The 16,874-nt window shown below is 32.5% G+C and overlaps 1 protein-coding gene across 1 annotated transcript; it reads left to right on the plus strand.

The window, feature by feature from the left end:
• The first annotated feature begins 1,520 nt into the window (after positions 1–1,520).
• LOC126778041 (mpv17-like protein) lies at positions 1,521–2,249 on the plus strand. The gene has a single exon (XM_050501389.1). The coding sequence runs from the start codon at positions 1,680–1,682 to the stop codon at positions 2,247–2,249; it is 570 nt and encodes a 189-aa protein (XP_050357346.1). The 5' UTR covers positions 1,521–1,679.
• The last annotated feature ends 14,625 nt before the right edge of the window (positions 2,250–16,874 follow it).

Consider the following 16,874-nt stretch of genomic DNA (forward strand, 5'->3'; position numbering starts at 1 on the left):
TACTAGAATAATATAAATCTGTCCCGTTGACACACACAGTACTTACAAGAGTTTTCGTTAATTATTATTCGCAAGCATAAAATATGAAATTTTATAATGATTTAATTAATCTTGATACTTCAATACGAACATTAAATAAACCTATTATATTCTAATAGAACTCTAATAATAATTGTATATGTGTTTTAAATGCAATGAAAATATTAATATCCAAGAAATGAAGTAGGTTGCCATAGCAACGATATCTAAAAAATGTCTATATCAGCTTGTATTTAAAAAAAGTAAAACTCGATACGTAAGACGAAACAAGATGAATACTAAGTAATAATACTTTTAAATAAAAAACAAAAAACAAAAAAATATTTAAAAAAAAGATACTATTGCCATCTAATAGTGAGTAGTGGAACTAGTTCAATTTTTTTATATTTTTACGAGTGACTCTTTAGTTCTAGGCGCAGAGAACAGATGGCGCTGAAAACTTGAAAGTGTTATACATATCTTCATAGAGGGCTGCACAATCTACTAAACATTTTTAAAAAAATAATATAGATGTCGTCACCACATTTCATAAGTACATAAATTTTATCGAAATATGTTTGTTCATTTATAATAATAGTAATAAAGATAATCTCGTTACTTTAAAGTAAAAGTTTCAAATTGTATTTATTTTATTGTTTACCTACGTATTATCTATCTTTCCTTATTCGTCACATTTTCTAAATATAATATTTTAAAAGAGTATTATATAACGTAAATCTAATAAAATAACATAAATTCGTATCTCATTAATTGTTTTATTATTGACTAATCACGAAGAAGCATAATATCTACGAATCATGGTGAATAAATGCTGTTTCATTGCACTATATCGCAAAGGCAGATCACCGAATCTAATCATTCGAGTAAAGTAATCGAATAAAACGATTTTCCTTAGTGACCGTCTCTATGGGTGGTCAGATGTTTCGATATGATTACTAATAGATAATAATAATATGTCACGTTTTAGTTATAATTATAGACCATAAAGTTCAGCTTGGTAAATATTTCTTAGAATCGAATGTATAATGTAATTACTTCTAATTATTGTTATAATAAAACATAAATAAATCATCTTAATAAAGTTAATAAACATACAATAGAAAGCCATTGAAAAAGAATGATAATTATCTATATTATTATAATTTTCTGTTAATATTCTCATGGATAAATTTGATGTCAAATAAATGATTGATTATGATTCTTCTTAAGAAAACCAGAAACTTGTTAACTGAAACATTGGAAAAACCAGATTTATTGTGACGTACTTATAAAAATAAATAAATACAATTATTATTGCTAAATGTACTTTAGCAATTTTAAGTCTTGCAGTAATAATTATGTTACTTTGTTTTAGAACTGTTTTAGTATACATATATTCTACTAGGACTTATAAATATTAAACTGTTTTAAGCCATTCTCCTTTATATTTTCTGCGTCATACGTGACATTGTCAAAATATTTGGCAGATATTAAGCATTAATTAAAATTATAGCGTAGGATACACGCCACACAAAAACGAAAAAAGAATAATACGAATGGATTTTAACGCTTAAAGTAAGCACTCGAATGTATTATTGTTTAACATAATACAGAATTTAATCCACAATAAGAGATAATAAGAAAAAAAAAACACAAAAGAAATGAATAGTATATTAACAAAATTTCGTAAGTTACCCATCCAATTTCCTCTAGTTCGTGGAATGGTATCCTACGCTGTAATTTGGCCGACGTGCAGCATAATCCAAGAGTACATCGAGAACGGTACAACGATTGAAAACGCTGATTGGTTGAGAGCTGCTCGTTTCGGTATATTCGGTACATTTTTCATGGCACCAGTTTTCTACGGATGGATGAAGTATAGTGGAAGGTTTTTCAGGCGGAAAAATTTAAGGACAGCCATAACGAGAGCGGCCATAGAACAGGTTTCGTACTCTCCCGTAGCGATGGCTTACTTCTTCTTTGGTATGAGTCTCTTGGAGATGAAGCCTCTAAAGGCGTGTATCAACGAGGTTAAGGAGAAATTTTGGCCGACATACAAAGTGGGCGTGATCTTCTGGCCGACGGCTCAGACGATTAACTTTTATTTCGTGTCCGAGAAGAACAGAATCGTATTCGTGAGTCTAGCTAGTTTTGTCTGGACGATATTTATGGCGCATATGAAGGCCAAACAGCAAACTCATATAAATGAAATAAAGGGTTTTGATGAGTGAAATATATTTGTCAAATGATAATAATAATTTAATACAACACGGCTAATTTTTTTAATATTAAATACATTTAATGATAAATATATAATATGCCCTTAAATATTGATTTAATGAAAACTATCAATAGTCAACTTAAAAATGAGTATTAAAATAATTGTATGAAATACAAAAGATTATTTATTTAGTAAACATTTCGGAAAAAAAGAGAACACTTTTCAATATATTGGGTTAGTCTACTACCTGTAGTATAGTTTCGTGTTTTGAATTAAAATGTGAGTAAGCCAGTGTAATTGCAGACACAACGGACATAAGTTCATAACATCTTAGTTCCCATGGAAGACGCATTGGCGGTGTATACAATGATTTATGTTTGATATACTGCCAATAGTTTGTGGGCTGTTGTGATTCTATAACCTGACCATCGGTTTGCTGTTTATTGAACTCAGTCAATTTTGCATATGAATAGTACATTGTTGTTACTGTATTTTGTCGATAAATATATATATTATAGGTAGGCGAACGGGCAAACGAGCCACCTGGTAGAAAGTGGTCATTACTGCCCATAGTTGGTGACGCATTGGCGATATAAGCGATGGTTAACATTTCTTACAACGCCAATGTCTATGGGCGTTAGTGACCACTTACCATCAGGTGCTATAAAAAGTATATTGGCAATGAATGAAATATTAAAAATTCGCCAATGCGTCATCAACCTTGGGAACTAAGATGCTATGTCTCTTATGCTTGTAGTTACACTGACCCACTCATCCTTTGAACCGGAACGGAATATTATGAGTGGGTGGTACATACCCAGACGGGCTTGCAATGCTCTGCCACCTAGTAAGATAATGATTATTGATCAATATGATGTTAATGATACAAAGGATAGGGTCTATCGGAATTTTCATTTATTTAATACGAAACCATAAAGATGAAGGACTAAAAATATCATCATCATCTCTATCTCGACCACCGCTGGACATAGGACTCTAATGGCACGCCAATAAGCTCGATATTTAGTTCTCATTTTCCAATCGATGCCAGCCACTTTGTCGTCACTCCTCATAGCTGAAGCATAGGCGTCCTACGCTACGCTTTCCAAGGCGTGGTCTCCATTCTAGAACACATCTGATCCAACGTCAAATTGTATATGTTATGATATGATTCTATTCCCTCATCCTTATAATCAAACGAGACCGCGACTCGACATGTCCGGTGCTTTCCGACGTACGGGAGAGTAACTCACCTTACTCGGGATTGCTAAGTTTTTGACAGAAAGCTTTTAATTGGTCTCAACAGAGATTTGAATCTAGGGCCTCGGCATTGCAACTATTTAAACTAGCCTCTATTAATACTTTAATTAATAAAAATATAGTGAACATACATAATATTTTTCTTTCTTTTTTGTGTTTTTGTTAAGCGTATGCCTATATACTTAACGAGGTCCCAGACTATCTCTTTTTTAAAAATAATTACAATCGGTTCAGTGCTTTAGACCTTATGATGCAACAAACAGACAAATGGAGTAACTTTCGTAAGTTTAAATAAATTATATTGACATAAGTAACATCGTTTAATTATTTATAGTAAAATACGGCCAAATTTTAAACAATACTGTATCTTTTTCTTTCAAATGTCAATTCAATGATGATAGAAAGAGAGAAATCTATGTTAACCCGCTAAACTACGTTTATACGTAAGACAGTTAGATCTTTATCAAATTATGTTTAAGTATTAAAGTTATTTATGTGAAAAATATAATGATAACTTCCTTAATGTCATTAATTCTTAAGTTCTAGTTATTGAAGCGACAACACGGAATCGTCGAGTGTGGCTAATGATACTATTCAAAGGGATATAAAATATTGATACTTTTCATTTTTTACTAAAATTTATAATGAGAATGAATTTTTATGATGAATATTTTTATTCGAATCGTTTATCATGTTTTGTCAACGCGTCTCTAATGTGTTTCGGGTCGATTTCGATTTGAATCGATATTTTTATGAGCGAACATTAATAAAATCGATTCTTGTTTTATTATTTATGATCATGTTTCGGTTTGAGTTTTTTTTTCTATTCGATATAGGATTGCAATAGCTTACGGATTTCAAGGAAATATAATAAAATGTTTTTTTAAGGTTGAAGAAGATTTTTAGTACTACTTTTCACATAAAGTACTAGGAGAATAGACAATTGTAGGCAATGAGTTAACACCGAGACTAGCTTTTGTGTTTTCTCCTTCTTTTTATATATATTATAGGTATGCGGATGGGCATTTGAAGAGTTGTTGGCACCTACGCAAATGGGCTTGCACTTATAGCCCTGGTAATAACTCTGTGCTTAATTATATTGATTGGCTAATATTAAGAATTTTTTTATACAGTTTTGCAGAAAATTTATAATCAGTGACGGTAACAATTCGGGATAAATTATAAAATAATAATAATTTTGTCCAGCAGTGGGACATCTACAGGTTGTTAAGTTAGTCGCAAATATATTAATATAATAATGTCCTCCAGACCGATTTCGGCCACGGCAGCCAATCTCAAAAGAGATTAGCCAACTACGCAGGAGATATTATAGTGCACAAGTGTGTGCGCAAACACAGGTGCACTCTCTATTTCCTAACTCTCATAATCCGACGGGAAGGCAATCCGACACGACCGGAAAGAGTTCAGCCGCAGGACCAACGGCTTTACGTGCTTTCCGAGGTACGGGAGTGTACACACTTCCAACTTTCAGACTCCGGCCTACTACTGAGAATTTTCAGACAGAAAAACCCAATAACTTTTTATTGGCCCGTTATTATTCATTAATTAAATATAAAGCACTTAGCACCAGGCAAAAGATGCCTGCCTTTCAACCATTGGATATAAAAAAAAAACGATATTTTATTATAATAACTTTAATATGCAAACATAATTTGAAGTAGATAAATAAAAGAAAACATTTTTATTTCATTGTGATGGGATTATAATTCTAAATAAGTTCAGCTTTTGAACGTCAAGGCAACATTTATACCGAAAACAGAACAGGCTTTATTATCACAAACAAAATCAAAAGATTAAACAAACACTTGATTAAGAAGTCGAAATTTTAGTCCTTCACTAAAATTCGCTTGTGAAAAACACATCGATTAATTAGCTCGATAATATGTAGTTGCCGGCTACCGTCCGGATTTAAACATTTGGCCCACAAAAGGGCCGAAACTGGTCCTTTTTCACTTAACGATCTCGACTCGTCGCTACCAAAAAAATTGGTAAAAAACACTCTTTACCTGACCCCTGCTTGATATATATATTGAGTGGTTAATACGATTCATTTTATATCATTGTTTTTTTTTTATATTGACATGTATATTATATTAATTAAACAATTAGAAATAAATCCTTCAATTTTTTCGTAAATTATAAATATTCTAATCAGTAAATATCGAATACAATAATACCCCTAAATACCTTATTATGGTCTCAAGCCCCTTCTGTCAATGGTAAGGTTTGGGATTATGCCACCAAGCAGATTCAGTGGAATTTTATATATATACACAGGAGATAGGTGTGACAGAATTACATCAGAAGCATGGAGGATTCCTCACGATGTCTTTCTTAACTGTCGAGCTGAATTATAAATGGTAATGTTGCTGAATTTGAATCTTCGATTAAAATTTACATGGTGTATATGCCGCTATTTCCTTTTGTGGAGGATGCTTGGCTGAACACGCTGATCCAATGCATGTCGGTGAATTGAAAATATTTACAAAATAAAAAAAAAAAGTATCAACAGCTCATATGATATCTCATATCCGAAAAACTATTTCACGCTACTCCATAGAGCTATATTTTGTTATAAGATAACACTGACCAAATCACACGACATAAAGTCGTTTTTTGTAAAACGAAATAACGTACAAAAGAATCTATCGTCACCTGCTGGGCGACATTATTTATAGCTATTTGCTGACAAAGAATTAAAAAAAAAACGGAGCTCCGATCAAGGAGTTCGGGTCGCATAAGTAATTGATTTAATTTCTGACGTTTTATAATTAGTGTAAAATATGGTTTTGGTCGAAGGTCCTTTTTTGATATTTATTTCTGGGAATTTACGTGGAATCCACTCACGAGCATTGGATCCTTTTTTATGGTTACAAGTCTTGGTGTTTGTAAAGAATGAGGGACGATATGAGAGACATTATAATAAAATAGCGGAGCGTTTAGTTCGTGCAATAATCATCGTATGGATTACATTTGATTCACTATAATTATAAGAATACAGTTCAACTCGAAATGATTGATAAAAAAGTCTTGGATTTCTTAATATATAATTGTTTATAGTAAATGTACATCGAAATTAATGCACTTCACATAGCTGCTTTTCATTGGAAGGCCCTGTGAGTGATGATTGAGTCAGTGTATCAACAGCAATAAGAAAAAAAATCTTATAGACTAAAATTACAATCATGAATTTCACTACACTCACATCTACATTATGTCGTAATTACTCAGATGTACACATCTTAGTAAATCATATGGTCTCCTCAACTATTTGTCTTCCTTATTTGAATAAACTTCAACAAATATCTACATAGACAATAACAAATACAAAAAGAAAGCCTGCGAACATAATATGACAATAGTCAATAGTCTTCCCGAAATCTTCTGGTTATGGCTGCCATTCTCAACGAATATAACCTACACAAGATGTTATTATATAAGTGAACGAGTATGTGAGTGAACAAAGGCTTATTATCTATGCCCTAACTTTCCTAGCCAATCTTGTCGAGCCGAGTCCACGTTCCACGTTCACGTCCAGTTAGAGAGATATGGCGTAGAGCCTTTGTTTTTACGTGCTATCCGAACCACTGAAGTGGGACTTTTCTACGCTGAAAATCTCTCGACGGAAAGCAATAACTTTTTATTTACTCTTTAAGTTAAATATTATACCGCGGGAAAGTTCAATTAAAAAAAGTACATCGTAAATAATATATAAATATTCTTTTAATTAAATAAGAAAGGGCTAACGGGCGAATTTCTCGAAGGAAACCCTATCTCGTTAGGTATCATTGACCTAATCCTGGCTCCGAAGCCGGGAGTTCATGGTCTGCAGACGTATGAGATAGCCACTAGGGTATTATTTTATACCGGTGCGTTGAGCGGGTAGATACGGATGATATTAATTATATCAATTTATTTATGGCGTAAATAAATTATTCATTGAATAATAATTATTTTAATTTTAATTTGACAGATAATCAAATTAAGCCATCAGTTGGAACGGTATCGTATTAAATCTTGGAATAAATAATAAATATATTCGTTCATTTGCTTGCTTAAGTTTGAAGTGACAGGGTTTTAACTGTTTTTGACTTCTGTAATTGAAAAGCTATATAATTCAGTATGCGTTCTCAGAGGCAGCAATTATACTTTTTTATGATCAATTTAATAAATTCAAAACCTTTAAAATGGGTCGAGATGCATTCAGTAAACATACAAGCATTATAAGTTTACGATTTAAGGCGAAGACCGTACTTTAGAATAACTGATTATTTTTTTAATTCATATTTTTTTAAGAATAACAGACGAGATACCTTGATCCAATATTATTCGGCTTAAGCTTGAAAAATTATCAGATTTGCTATTTTTAACTGTGTTTGTGATTTAATCTCATAGTTAGTGGATAAATATATAATATAACGTTTGATTTACTTAGAAAGGAAACCTTATATATGATGGATTTACATGTTACTGGCCACTAAATAAAATGGTAGAACGAGAAACGATATGTCATAATCGGAGCGTGAATCGATCATTAAAAAAACACGTTTAATTTATATTTTTAGTACATAATAATAAATAGAACATTGTTTATACAAATAAAGGATATATAATTCATATTACTAATCAAACATAGTTAGTAGTTAGTTTTGATAATTATTAATTACAGTCGAAGTAAATTAGCGTAACTGTACAAACTCGCATAAGCAATACATATCTGAGTAACCATTCTTATATTATTAAAAAAATTTTTTTTTACTCAATAACGAAAAGCTGGACTATTTTTAAAAAAATATATAAAACAATTAATTATTTTTTAATTAATATCTAGACAAGCGGGCAGGTAACAGCTAGTTCATAGAAAGATACAGTAACAGCCTGTAAATGTCCCACTGCTGGGCTAAAGCCTCCTCTCCCTTTTTTGAGGAGAAGGTTTGGAGCTTATTCCTCCACGCTGCTCCAGTGCGGGTTGGTAGAATACACATGTGGCAGAATTTCGATGAAATTAGACACATGCAGGTTTCCTCACGATGTTTTCCTAGAAAGAAAGATGTATAGAACTTGTAAAGATCTTTTCATAGAAAGTATAGAACGAAATGTTGTATTTACTAAATAAAACTTATCTATAGCACAGATGATATAATGCTATACTAGTATAGTAAAATATATTACGTATTCATGAAAGAATCCTAAAATATGAAGGATAACATTGTTAAACGCCTAATTTTTGCTTTATAAATAATAATGAACTGATATCAGCCCGCGGGGTCACCCGTATTTGAGGGTCACCGTTTTTAATTATTTTCTATAGCTCTGACAACGTGCACATTCAAAATTTTATGAAGGTCAGTTAATTTTTTATTTTTTGACAAGGACATGGAGTTTCGTCCAGAGGTGCACCATTATTCACAGATAAGTTAAAATATCGTGGTCGAATTTTGTTTCTAAACGTTTCTGATGCAAGGATCACATCCCTCGAGAGTATTGCGCGCGTAGTTTTATTATCGACTAATAATGAAACGTATGTTTCGCCTTAAATCAAATAACGACGATTATTTGGAGGCGCGGCAAACACCGAAACAAAGGAGCGCGTATTTCAAGATATAAAACAAAATTTCTCAATTAGCGGTCATATTGACATCTCAATCAAAGAGATTATAGTAGCATTTGTACAATTAACTTTAAATGCGAATGAATTTTTAATTATTTCTCAGAGAAACGATGTTAGGGTTTCGTAACTGGTTATTATAATATTGTTTTTAAAGAGTTATGACCTTGGCATCGTTTTAAGTGTTTATAGGATTTTATTTATGGGCCTCGTCTCTTGTGCGAAATTACCCGATTACGTAATTGATTCTGTATTTAAAAATAGTTATTGTCAAATTGACATATTCTATGAAAGGATTAGTAATTACTATTTTACGTGCGACGTGCATGTTGGGGGGTCTTGTTGATGTTAGGTATGATAAAAGTAGCCTATCTAGTGTAGTCCATTCTTGGGGTGGAAGCTTACTCTATACCATTTTTTTATAGAATAGGAAGGCGGACGAGCATACGGGCCACCTGATGGTAAATGTTCACCAACGCCCTTAGACATTGGCATTGTAAGAAATGTTAATCATCGCTTACATAACCAATGCGCCACCAACCTTAGGAACTAAGATTTTATGTCCCTTGTACCTGTAATTACACTGACTTACTCACCCTTCAAACCGGAACACAACAATACCAAGCACTGCTGTTTTGCGGTAGAATATCTGATGAGTGGCGGTTCTGTAGGTTAGCCGTGAATGCAAAACAGATAGACGAAATTACTTTCGCATTTATAGTTACAGGTTAGTCAGGTTAGGTTAGGTTAGTCATATAGGTTGTGATCGAACTTTATGTTTTCATTATATCTACCGTAAGCTGTGTTTTACACACACATATATATATAGAGAAAACACTCAAGATAAATAAAAATTTAATAGACGGAAACATAAAAATCTTTAGAATTAATAAAAAAATCCCGACTAATTAAGATGTTTCGTATGGGCGGTCCCGACCATTATTACCTGACAAATAACTCGATTGTATAATACAAAATTGATACAAAGTTAAAAGTTGCATTTGAGCAATTATAACCTTTATTATCATGACACGAGAGACCGGTCCTGGGTATTCCGTCGCATATTAACGTTGCTGATCCGAAATGGCATTGTTATATGTTATTTTTTTTTATCCCCTGTCTTAGAATTGACGTAAGCGTTAATTAAAAATAAAAGTTATTACGATTGGCTTTAGCAAATTGCAAATTGAGTTTTAAGGGCATGGGAATTGTGGAAATATGTTCAATAATATATATTGGAATGGGTCTTCGTTTTTTTATGATATATTATGCGAGGGAGTTTATTTTAATTGAATAATAAATTGTTATGTGTTGAATTGTCTGGTATGAGCTGGTGTATCCCTTTGGTATTAAGCAAAATATTTTACTATGGATACATTTTTTGTATCCTGAAGTTTTAAGATATATAGGCTTGGGTAGCTTATTTTTAGCGTAGACATCCTAAAACCTTTATCAACGTCATGTTTGAGTCTTATAAATAAGATTTTATAATTTTAAACGGATGCCTAACATTTTATATGAATGTCCAAGTCTATTAGACGGCAATTGTGTGAATCCAACTTAGACCTGACTGCAAACAGACTACGTAATCCGTTTGCAGTTTCGGTGAAGTTACGTCAACCGCGCTAAAACTACTTCAAAACTGCAATTTTGCAGCTGGTGTGCAGTTGTAATGCAGCCAGTATGTGTAGACCTTTAGACCCAACGGTTTTAGCTGCGCTTTGTATGTCAGTCAGACATTTTAAAATTTCATTACCTATTATTATTAGTCGAGATGGTCCAGTGGTAAGAACGCGTGAATTTTAACCGATGAACTTGGGTTCAAATCCGGGCAAGCACCTCTGAATTTTCATGTGCTTATTTTTTTTTAAATTCAACTTGGGCTTTTCGGTGAAGGAAAACATCGTGAGGAAACCTGCATACGTCTAAAATCATCGAAATTTTGCCACATGTGTATTCCACCAATCCGCATTGGAGCAGCGTGGTGGAATAAGCTCCAAACCTTCTCCTCAAAAAGTGAGAGGAGGCCTTAGCCCAGCAGTAGGACATTTACAGGCTGTTACTTACTTATTATTATAAGTATTGAATTAATTCAAGTTTCGTGACAAATTTCATCAAAATCGGTTCAGTAGTTCAGCCGTGAAAGCGTAACAGACAAATAGAGTTACTTTCGCATGTATAATAATAGTAAAGATTAATATGTAATTATAATGCAATTATTAATTAACAAGTTGTTTTTTTATTTACATATGCATACTGTTTATGATTAATTAGTATATAAATTAAAACGACATGTTTTGATATTCAGCACGCTCGTGATACCCGTGTCACTCGTCACGCTGTCATATCATGACATACGTAGAAATACTTTTCTTTCAACGTTATTTTTTATTAGTAATGAACAATTTTTTTAACGATTTATATCTTTCTATATAACGGATGGTTGGTATGTCTGTTTCAGATTAATATACTTCGATATCGTTTTGATCATCATTAAAGTTAGCACTTTATGTATTTTTTTCATACAAAATGTTCTTTGTTCGTTGTAATTTCCCGCTATATGGCGCTGCAGTACATCAACTTCCTAACCGTTCTACCGGTTGCCATTGGTATTATATACACTAATATATCCAGATACATCTACATATGGTGTATATATATATACCATATACGCCTTATATATATGTTGAGAGAGTTTTCGAAATAATAACTTCAATTGTAATAGTGTAGCCATTGAGTTGCAATTATTATTATTATTACGTTTTTTTTCCTTTACTTAGTAATATAAAAACTCAATGTTTATTTGTAAGGCTATGTTTTTTCTCAATTTTTTTTTTTTTTTTTGGTAATAGTTAACAGCTAGTTAATGTGAAACTGCTGAATCAGAACACACCGACATTTTATTTTTATTAGGATAAATTGAATTATTACCTATGTGTGTCTTAATATGTATGTGATTTGGTTACGAATTTATTTTACCACGATACGATTTTATATATATATATATATATATATATATATATATGTGCGTATCTCGGGAATGTAATTGGATAAGGTTTTTATTTCTATGTCGATCTTTATAGGTGCCGTTTCTGAAAAAAACATTCAATTTAACACAAAAACAAAGAAGTCAGTATACGATGTTTTCCTTCACTGCCGAGCGCGAGATGAATTATTAAGACTAATTAATTATATGCACATGAAAATCAGTAGCGCTTGCCCGCGTTTGATATTTTTAGATTTACGGATTCTAACCACTGGGCCATCTCGGTGTATTAATAAATGTTGATAGTTTCGAGAAAGAAAATCTTTTAACATTTAAATACAAATAAATATCGAAATATGCCGTGTGGTGACGGCGACGACTATCACCACCCCATCTCATCCCGTCGGGGGCGTAGAAGTCGACCCGAGGGAATATACACCAGAGAACGGGCAGCAGCGTCTCTCTGAGTACTATGACTAACTTACTGCGATCGCCAACCCGTCTGCCAAGCGTGGCGATTATGGCATATCCCCTCATGATTCCCAACGTGGAAATCCTTGGGGGAGGCCTTTGTCCAGCAGTGGACGTCTTTTGGCTGGTGATGATCATGATGAAATATCGAAGTAATGGGCGTTGAATAAGAAATTTAAGGTTTTCGTTGTTGGCTCATAATAACTGATATCTGTTTAATTTGTCTTTATTTTGTTATTATATAGTTTTTAGTAGCATTGTAAATAACTCTTAACACTTACATTTCATTGTGTACTTTCAAATTGTGTTAAATTTATTTTTATTTTATTTATCTTTTATTTCATTATTATTTTAGATGCTTAGTGACAATTTTGCATGTCGTGGTTACCTATTAGTATGGCAACTTTTACCCTTAGACCTATTAGTTTGTAAACTTTTTTATTTGTAATTATTACTGTATGTATGTATGTGTATATTAATTTTATAAGCTTTTCTTTTAAAATGATTAAAGTTTGTGTATGAGTTTAACACAGTCGTAAACACGTCTCAGTGACACGCTGTCACGTCACATGTTATTAACTGGCACGCTGTCATCCGGCGACGCTTGCTTAACGACGTGATGACGTTTAAACCAATTAATAGATGGCGCCCTGGATTTTGTGCAACTCATATCTTCATAAATGCTTTTTTTGTTGACAAAGGGTTTCATTTCTGACGTTACTTCTCTGTTGATATCTGAAATTTAAAATAATAATATTTGATTGTACACCAAAATAAAAATAATATTACAAATATATGCAGACTCTAAACAGCTGTACAAATAAAAGATTTTATTGCTAAAAAGCACCTTCTTCTATATAAATATAGTAGCGGATAATTTCTCAATAACGATATTTTATATCAATTTATTTGTAAGAAAATAAAGAACTCGATTTATTTTTTAAAAAAACTTTTTTTATAGACATTTATTGTTGCGTGACGTCACAATAAATCGTGACACTTCAACGATCAAAAGAAACCACAATAGAAGTATCCTTTTAAACGGGTAAATCACTAAAAGGGATGAAAAAGTTAAAATAAACGTTAAATACTAACACAAAGTTATCGCGTTTAAGAGGATTATAAATATGAACTACTCAGAGATGTGTATTTTGAGAGATAGAAATAGTACGGTCTGCGCGATATTTATCCCCGTTAAGTAGCGATATCTATCCCCGTTAACTCATATTTTTGGTATATATTTCGAATTTGAACTGAATGTCGTGGGTTATATCAATGACTTTCAATGAGCTTTATGTCTTTATAATTAGTTAAATATTAGTATGATATTTGCCTTGATTGTGGAATCGTGATTTGTGAAGCAGCGTGAAGAGCAGCTCTCACAATGAGAAAGCACAGTAGGAGTCAGGGAATATATTTAATAGGGTAGGCAGGGTTCAAAATACGACAAAATGTTGACGTAATTTCAAACAATACACAAGACATAGTCAGTTTAATTATAAGTAAATTAAAATCATCTTAAATTTTATAATCTATTGAAACTGTATGCGTTTTATTGTAAATTGAAACGGTGTGTCCGTTGTTATATTATCTTTAATTTAAAATAATATTAACGAAAAATAGAATAGAATTGACTTAGTCCATGTTATTTGTAATGTGACTTCAATCCACCGAGCAGAATTCGATTAAAACATTACAATTTGCATTATATTATATTTTAAAGAAAATAATAATAATCTTATTTTAACGTACATATTAATTATTTCAGTTATACATATACAATATTTAAATTTAGGCAGTAGCGGTAGTCTATAATAAAAAAATGGTTGTTTTTTTTCCCAAATAGCTGTAGGTACTTTTTTTTTTATAGAATAGGAAGTCGGACGAGCATATGGGCCACCTGATGGTAAGTGGTCACCAACACCCATAGACATTGGCATTGTAAGAAATGTTAACCATCGGTTACATCACCATTGCGCCACCAAGCTTGGGAGCTAAGATGTTATGTCCCTTGTGCCTGTAATTACACTGACTCACTGACCCTTCTAACCGGAACACAACAATACCAAGTACAGCTGTTTGGCGGTAGAATATCTAATGAGTGGGTGGTACCTACCCAAACGAGCTTGCACAAAGCTCTACCACCAGTAATAAATATAAAAGTATAATATATATAAACAGTATAAATACTTAAAAAGAGGCAGTTCTTTTAAACAGATAGACACTAGTATATGTATCCGGATTATTCTGGATATAGCTGGATTGTCGTGATGTCGCGTTCACACGTCACGTGAATACGTTTATCGTGTCGGACGTGATGTGTGATGCTCCTAAAGTAGTAATTACATGCGTTAAGCGGTCGCAGGCGCCACTTAGTTCGCTTTTTGTCAAAACGGAAGGCTATTTCGAGATGTTTCACTGATGCTGTTAGCGCTTCTTAATAGATTATACAGGATAAGCTTACATTGTGCGTGGTTAATATTTATTTAATTCTAATATATTTAAGATTAATATATAATAATATTCAAACATTTATTTATTTTTTATGTAATTTTAAACCACCTTCGTCATAATATATTGTTTATGCGACGAGTATAATAGTAATAGTTACAAAATACACGGACTTAAAAGAAGAAATAGCACACATGTGGCACTTGCATAAAGTTACAATAGACTAGCCCGTAGAATCTCCGAGTCTGGAAGTTGGAAGTGTGAACACTCCCGTGCCTCGGAAAGCACGTTGAGCCGTTAGTTTTGCAACTGAATTCTTTCCGATCGTGTAGGATTGCCGTCCCATCCTATAGTGAGAATTGAAATTAATGTAATTACAATCGGTTTAACGCTCTTTCGTTTACAAACAAGAGCCGAAGAAATCGCACATAATTCTTAATTTAATTATCTATTAATAAAAAATTGAACAAAACTGTCCATATAATACTGCCGTTATTAAAAAAAAAGAAGCGAAATAAAAGGGCGTTTAAAAATCGCGGCATGCTTAAAGCGTTAATTACCCGGTGGCGGAAACAGGACGATTAGTGGCTTTTAGCCTCTTTAATGTTTTAAAAAATTTGAATTAAGAACATTCTACAAATGCTGTCAAGTATTTGACGGTTTTGTTAACGAATTTAGCTCTTTAAAGGGCTAACTAATGTTGTAAGTTTGTTTGTTTAATTGTTTAGCATTGTCATTAATGTCAATGATCGAAGTCATAATATACCTAATCGTGTAATTCCAGTACATTCTAGTTACATATTATATACCTATGTAAATATAAAGAACTGAAGAATCTATACAATACAATAATATATTAGTATATAATAAAATTCTGCAGACCATTCTACCTTTACCTACAGTTTAATTTTAAATCTCATTTAAAAAAAAAAGAGAGATTACACGATTATATAAATGACAAACGACAACACTTAGAATTGTTGTGTTCGGGTTTCAAAGCTGAGTGAGCTAGTGTAAATACACAAGGGATATTTTAGTTCCCAAGGTTGGTAGCGCATTTATGATGCGCATGATTAATATTTTCTACAGCGTCAATGTCTATGGGCGGTGGAAAATAAGTATGTTAATAAAATTGTATATAATTATATTATAATGAATGAGTGTCTTGTCGGTTCTTTTCAGTAGAATCGACATTATTAACGGATGGTATATATTATAAAAAAAAAATGCCTTGTAACACGACGCTTCAAAAGTGCTTTAATTTAATCATTTTCATTTCGATAATGAGACAATCAGGGCATATCCAAATATACATATCTCTTCCATTTTATGATAACCTTTTATTGTTCTAAGGTCTCGAATAATGAAGGTGTGATTATTTATTGTTAGATGGCAAAGGAAATGGACTATCAGATGATAAGTGGTCATCTCGCAATAAGGACCTAGCCATTGTAATAGACATTAGCGATTACGTCGGTAACGAGACTTCAAGTGTGGAATCTAAATTGAAGATCATTTCTGTTAGTAGATTATTGGTGAATAGTAATTTTCCAGAAGGGTTTTATTATCTAGTGTTTTGTTTATGTTTTATTATAACAGCTATTTTTAAGTATTTGTACCTTCAAGTCTAGAGTGAATAGGCATCTTCTAGGCAAGCGCGCTCCATCTTAGACTGACAACAGATGTGACAACAGTCAAACGCTAGCTTATATATATAAAAAAAACAGTTGTGTTAATGTTATATTTACTTGGTAGGGCTTTCCGCAAGCCCGTCGGGGTGGGTTAACGCTCGTCAGATATTCTACCGCCAAACAGCAATGATTGGCGGTAATTAGTGG

The sequence above is a fragment of the Nymphalis io genome, chromosome 25 (assembly GCF_905147045.1).
Source record: "Nymphalis io chromosome 25, ilAglIoxx1.1, whole genome shotgun sequence".
Classification (NCBI taxonomy): Eukaryota; Metazoa; Arthropoda; class Insecta; order Lepidoptera; family Nymphalidae; genus Nymphalis; species Nymphalis io.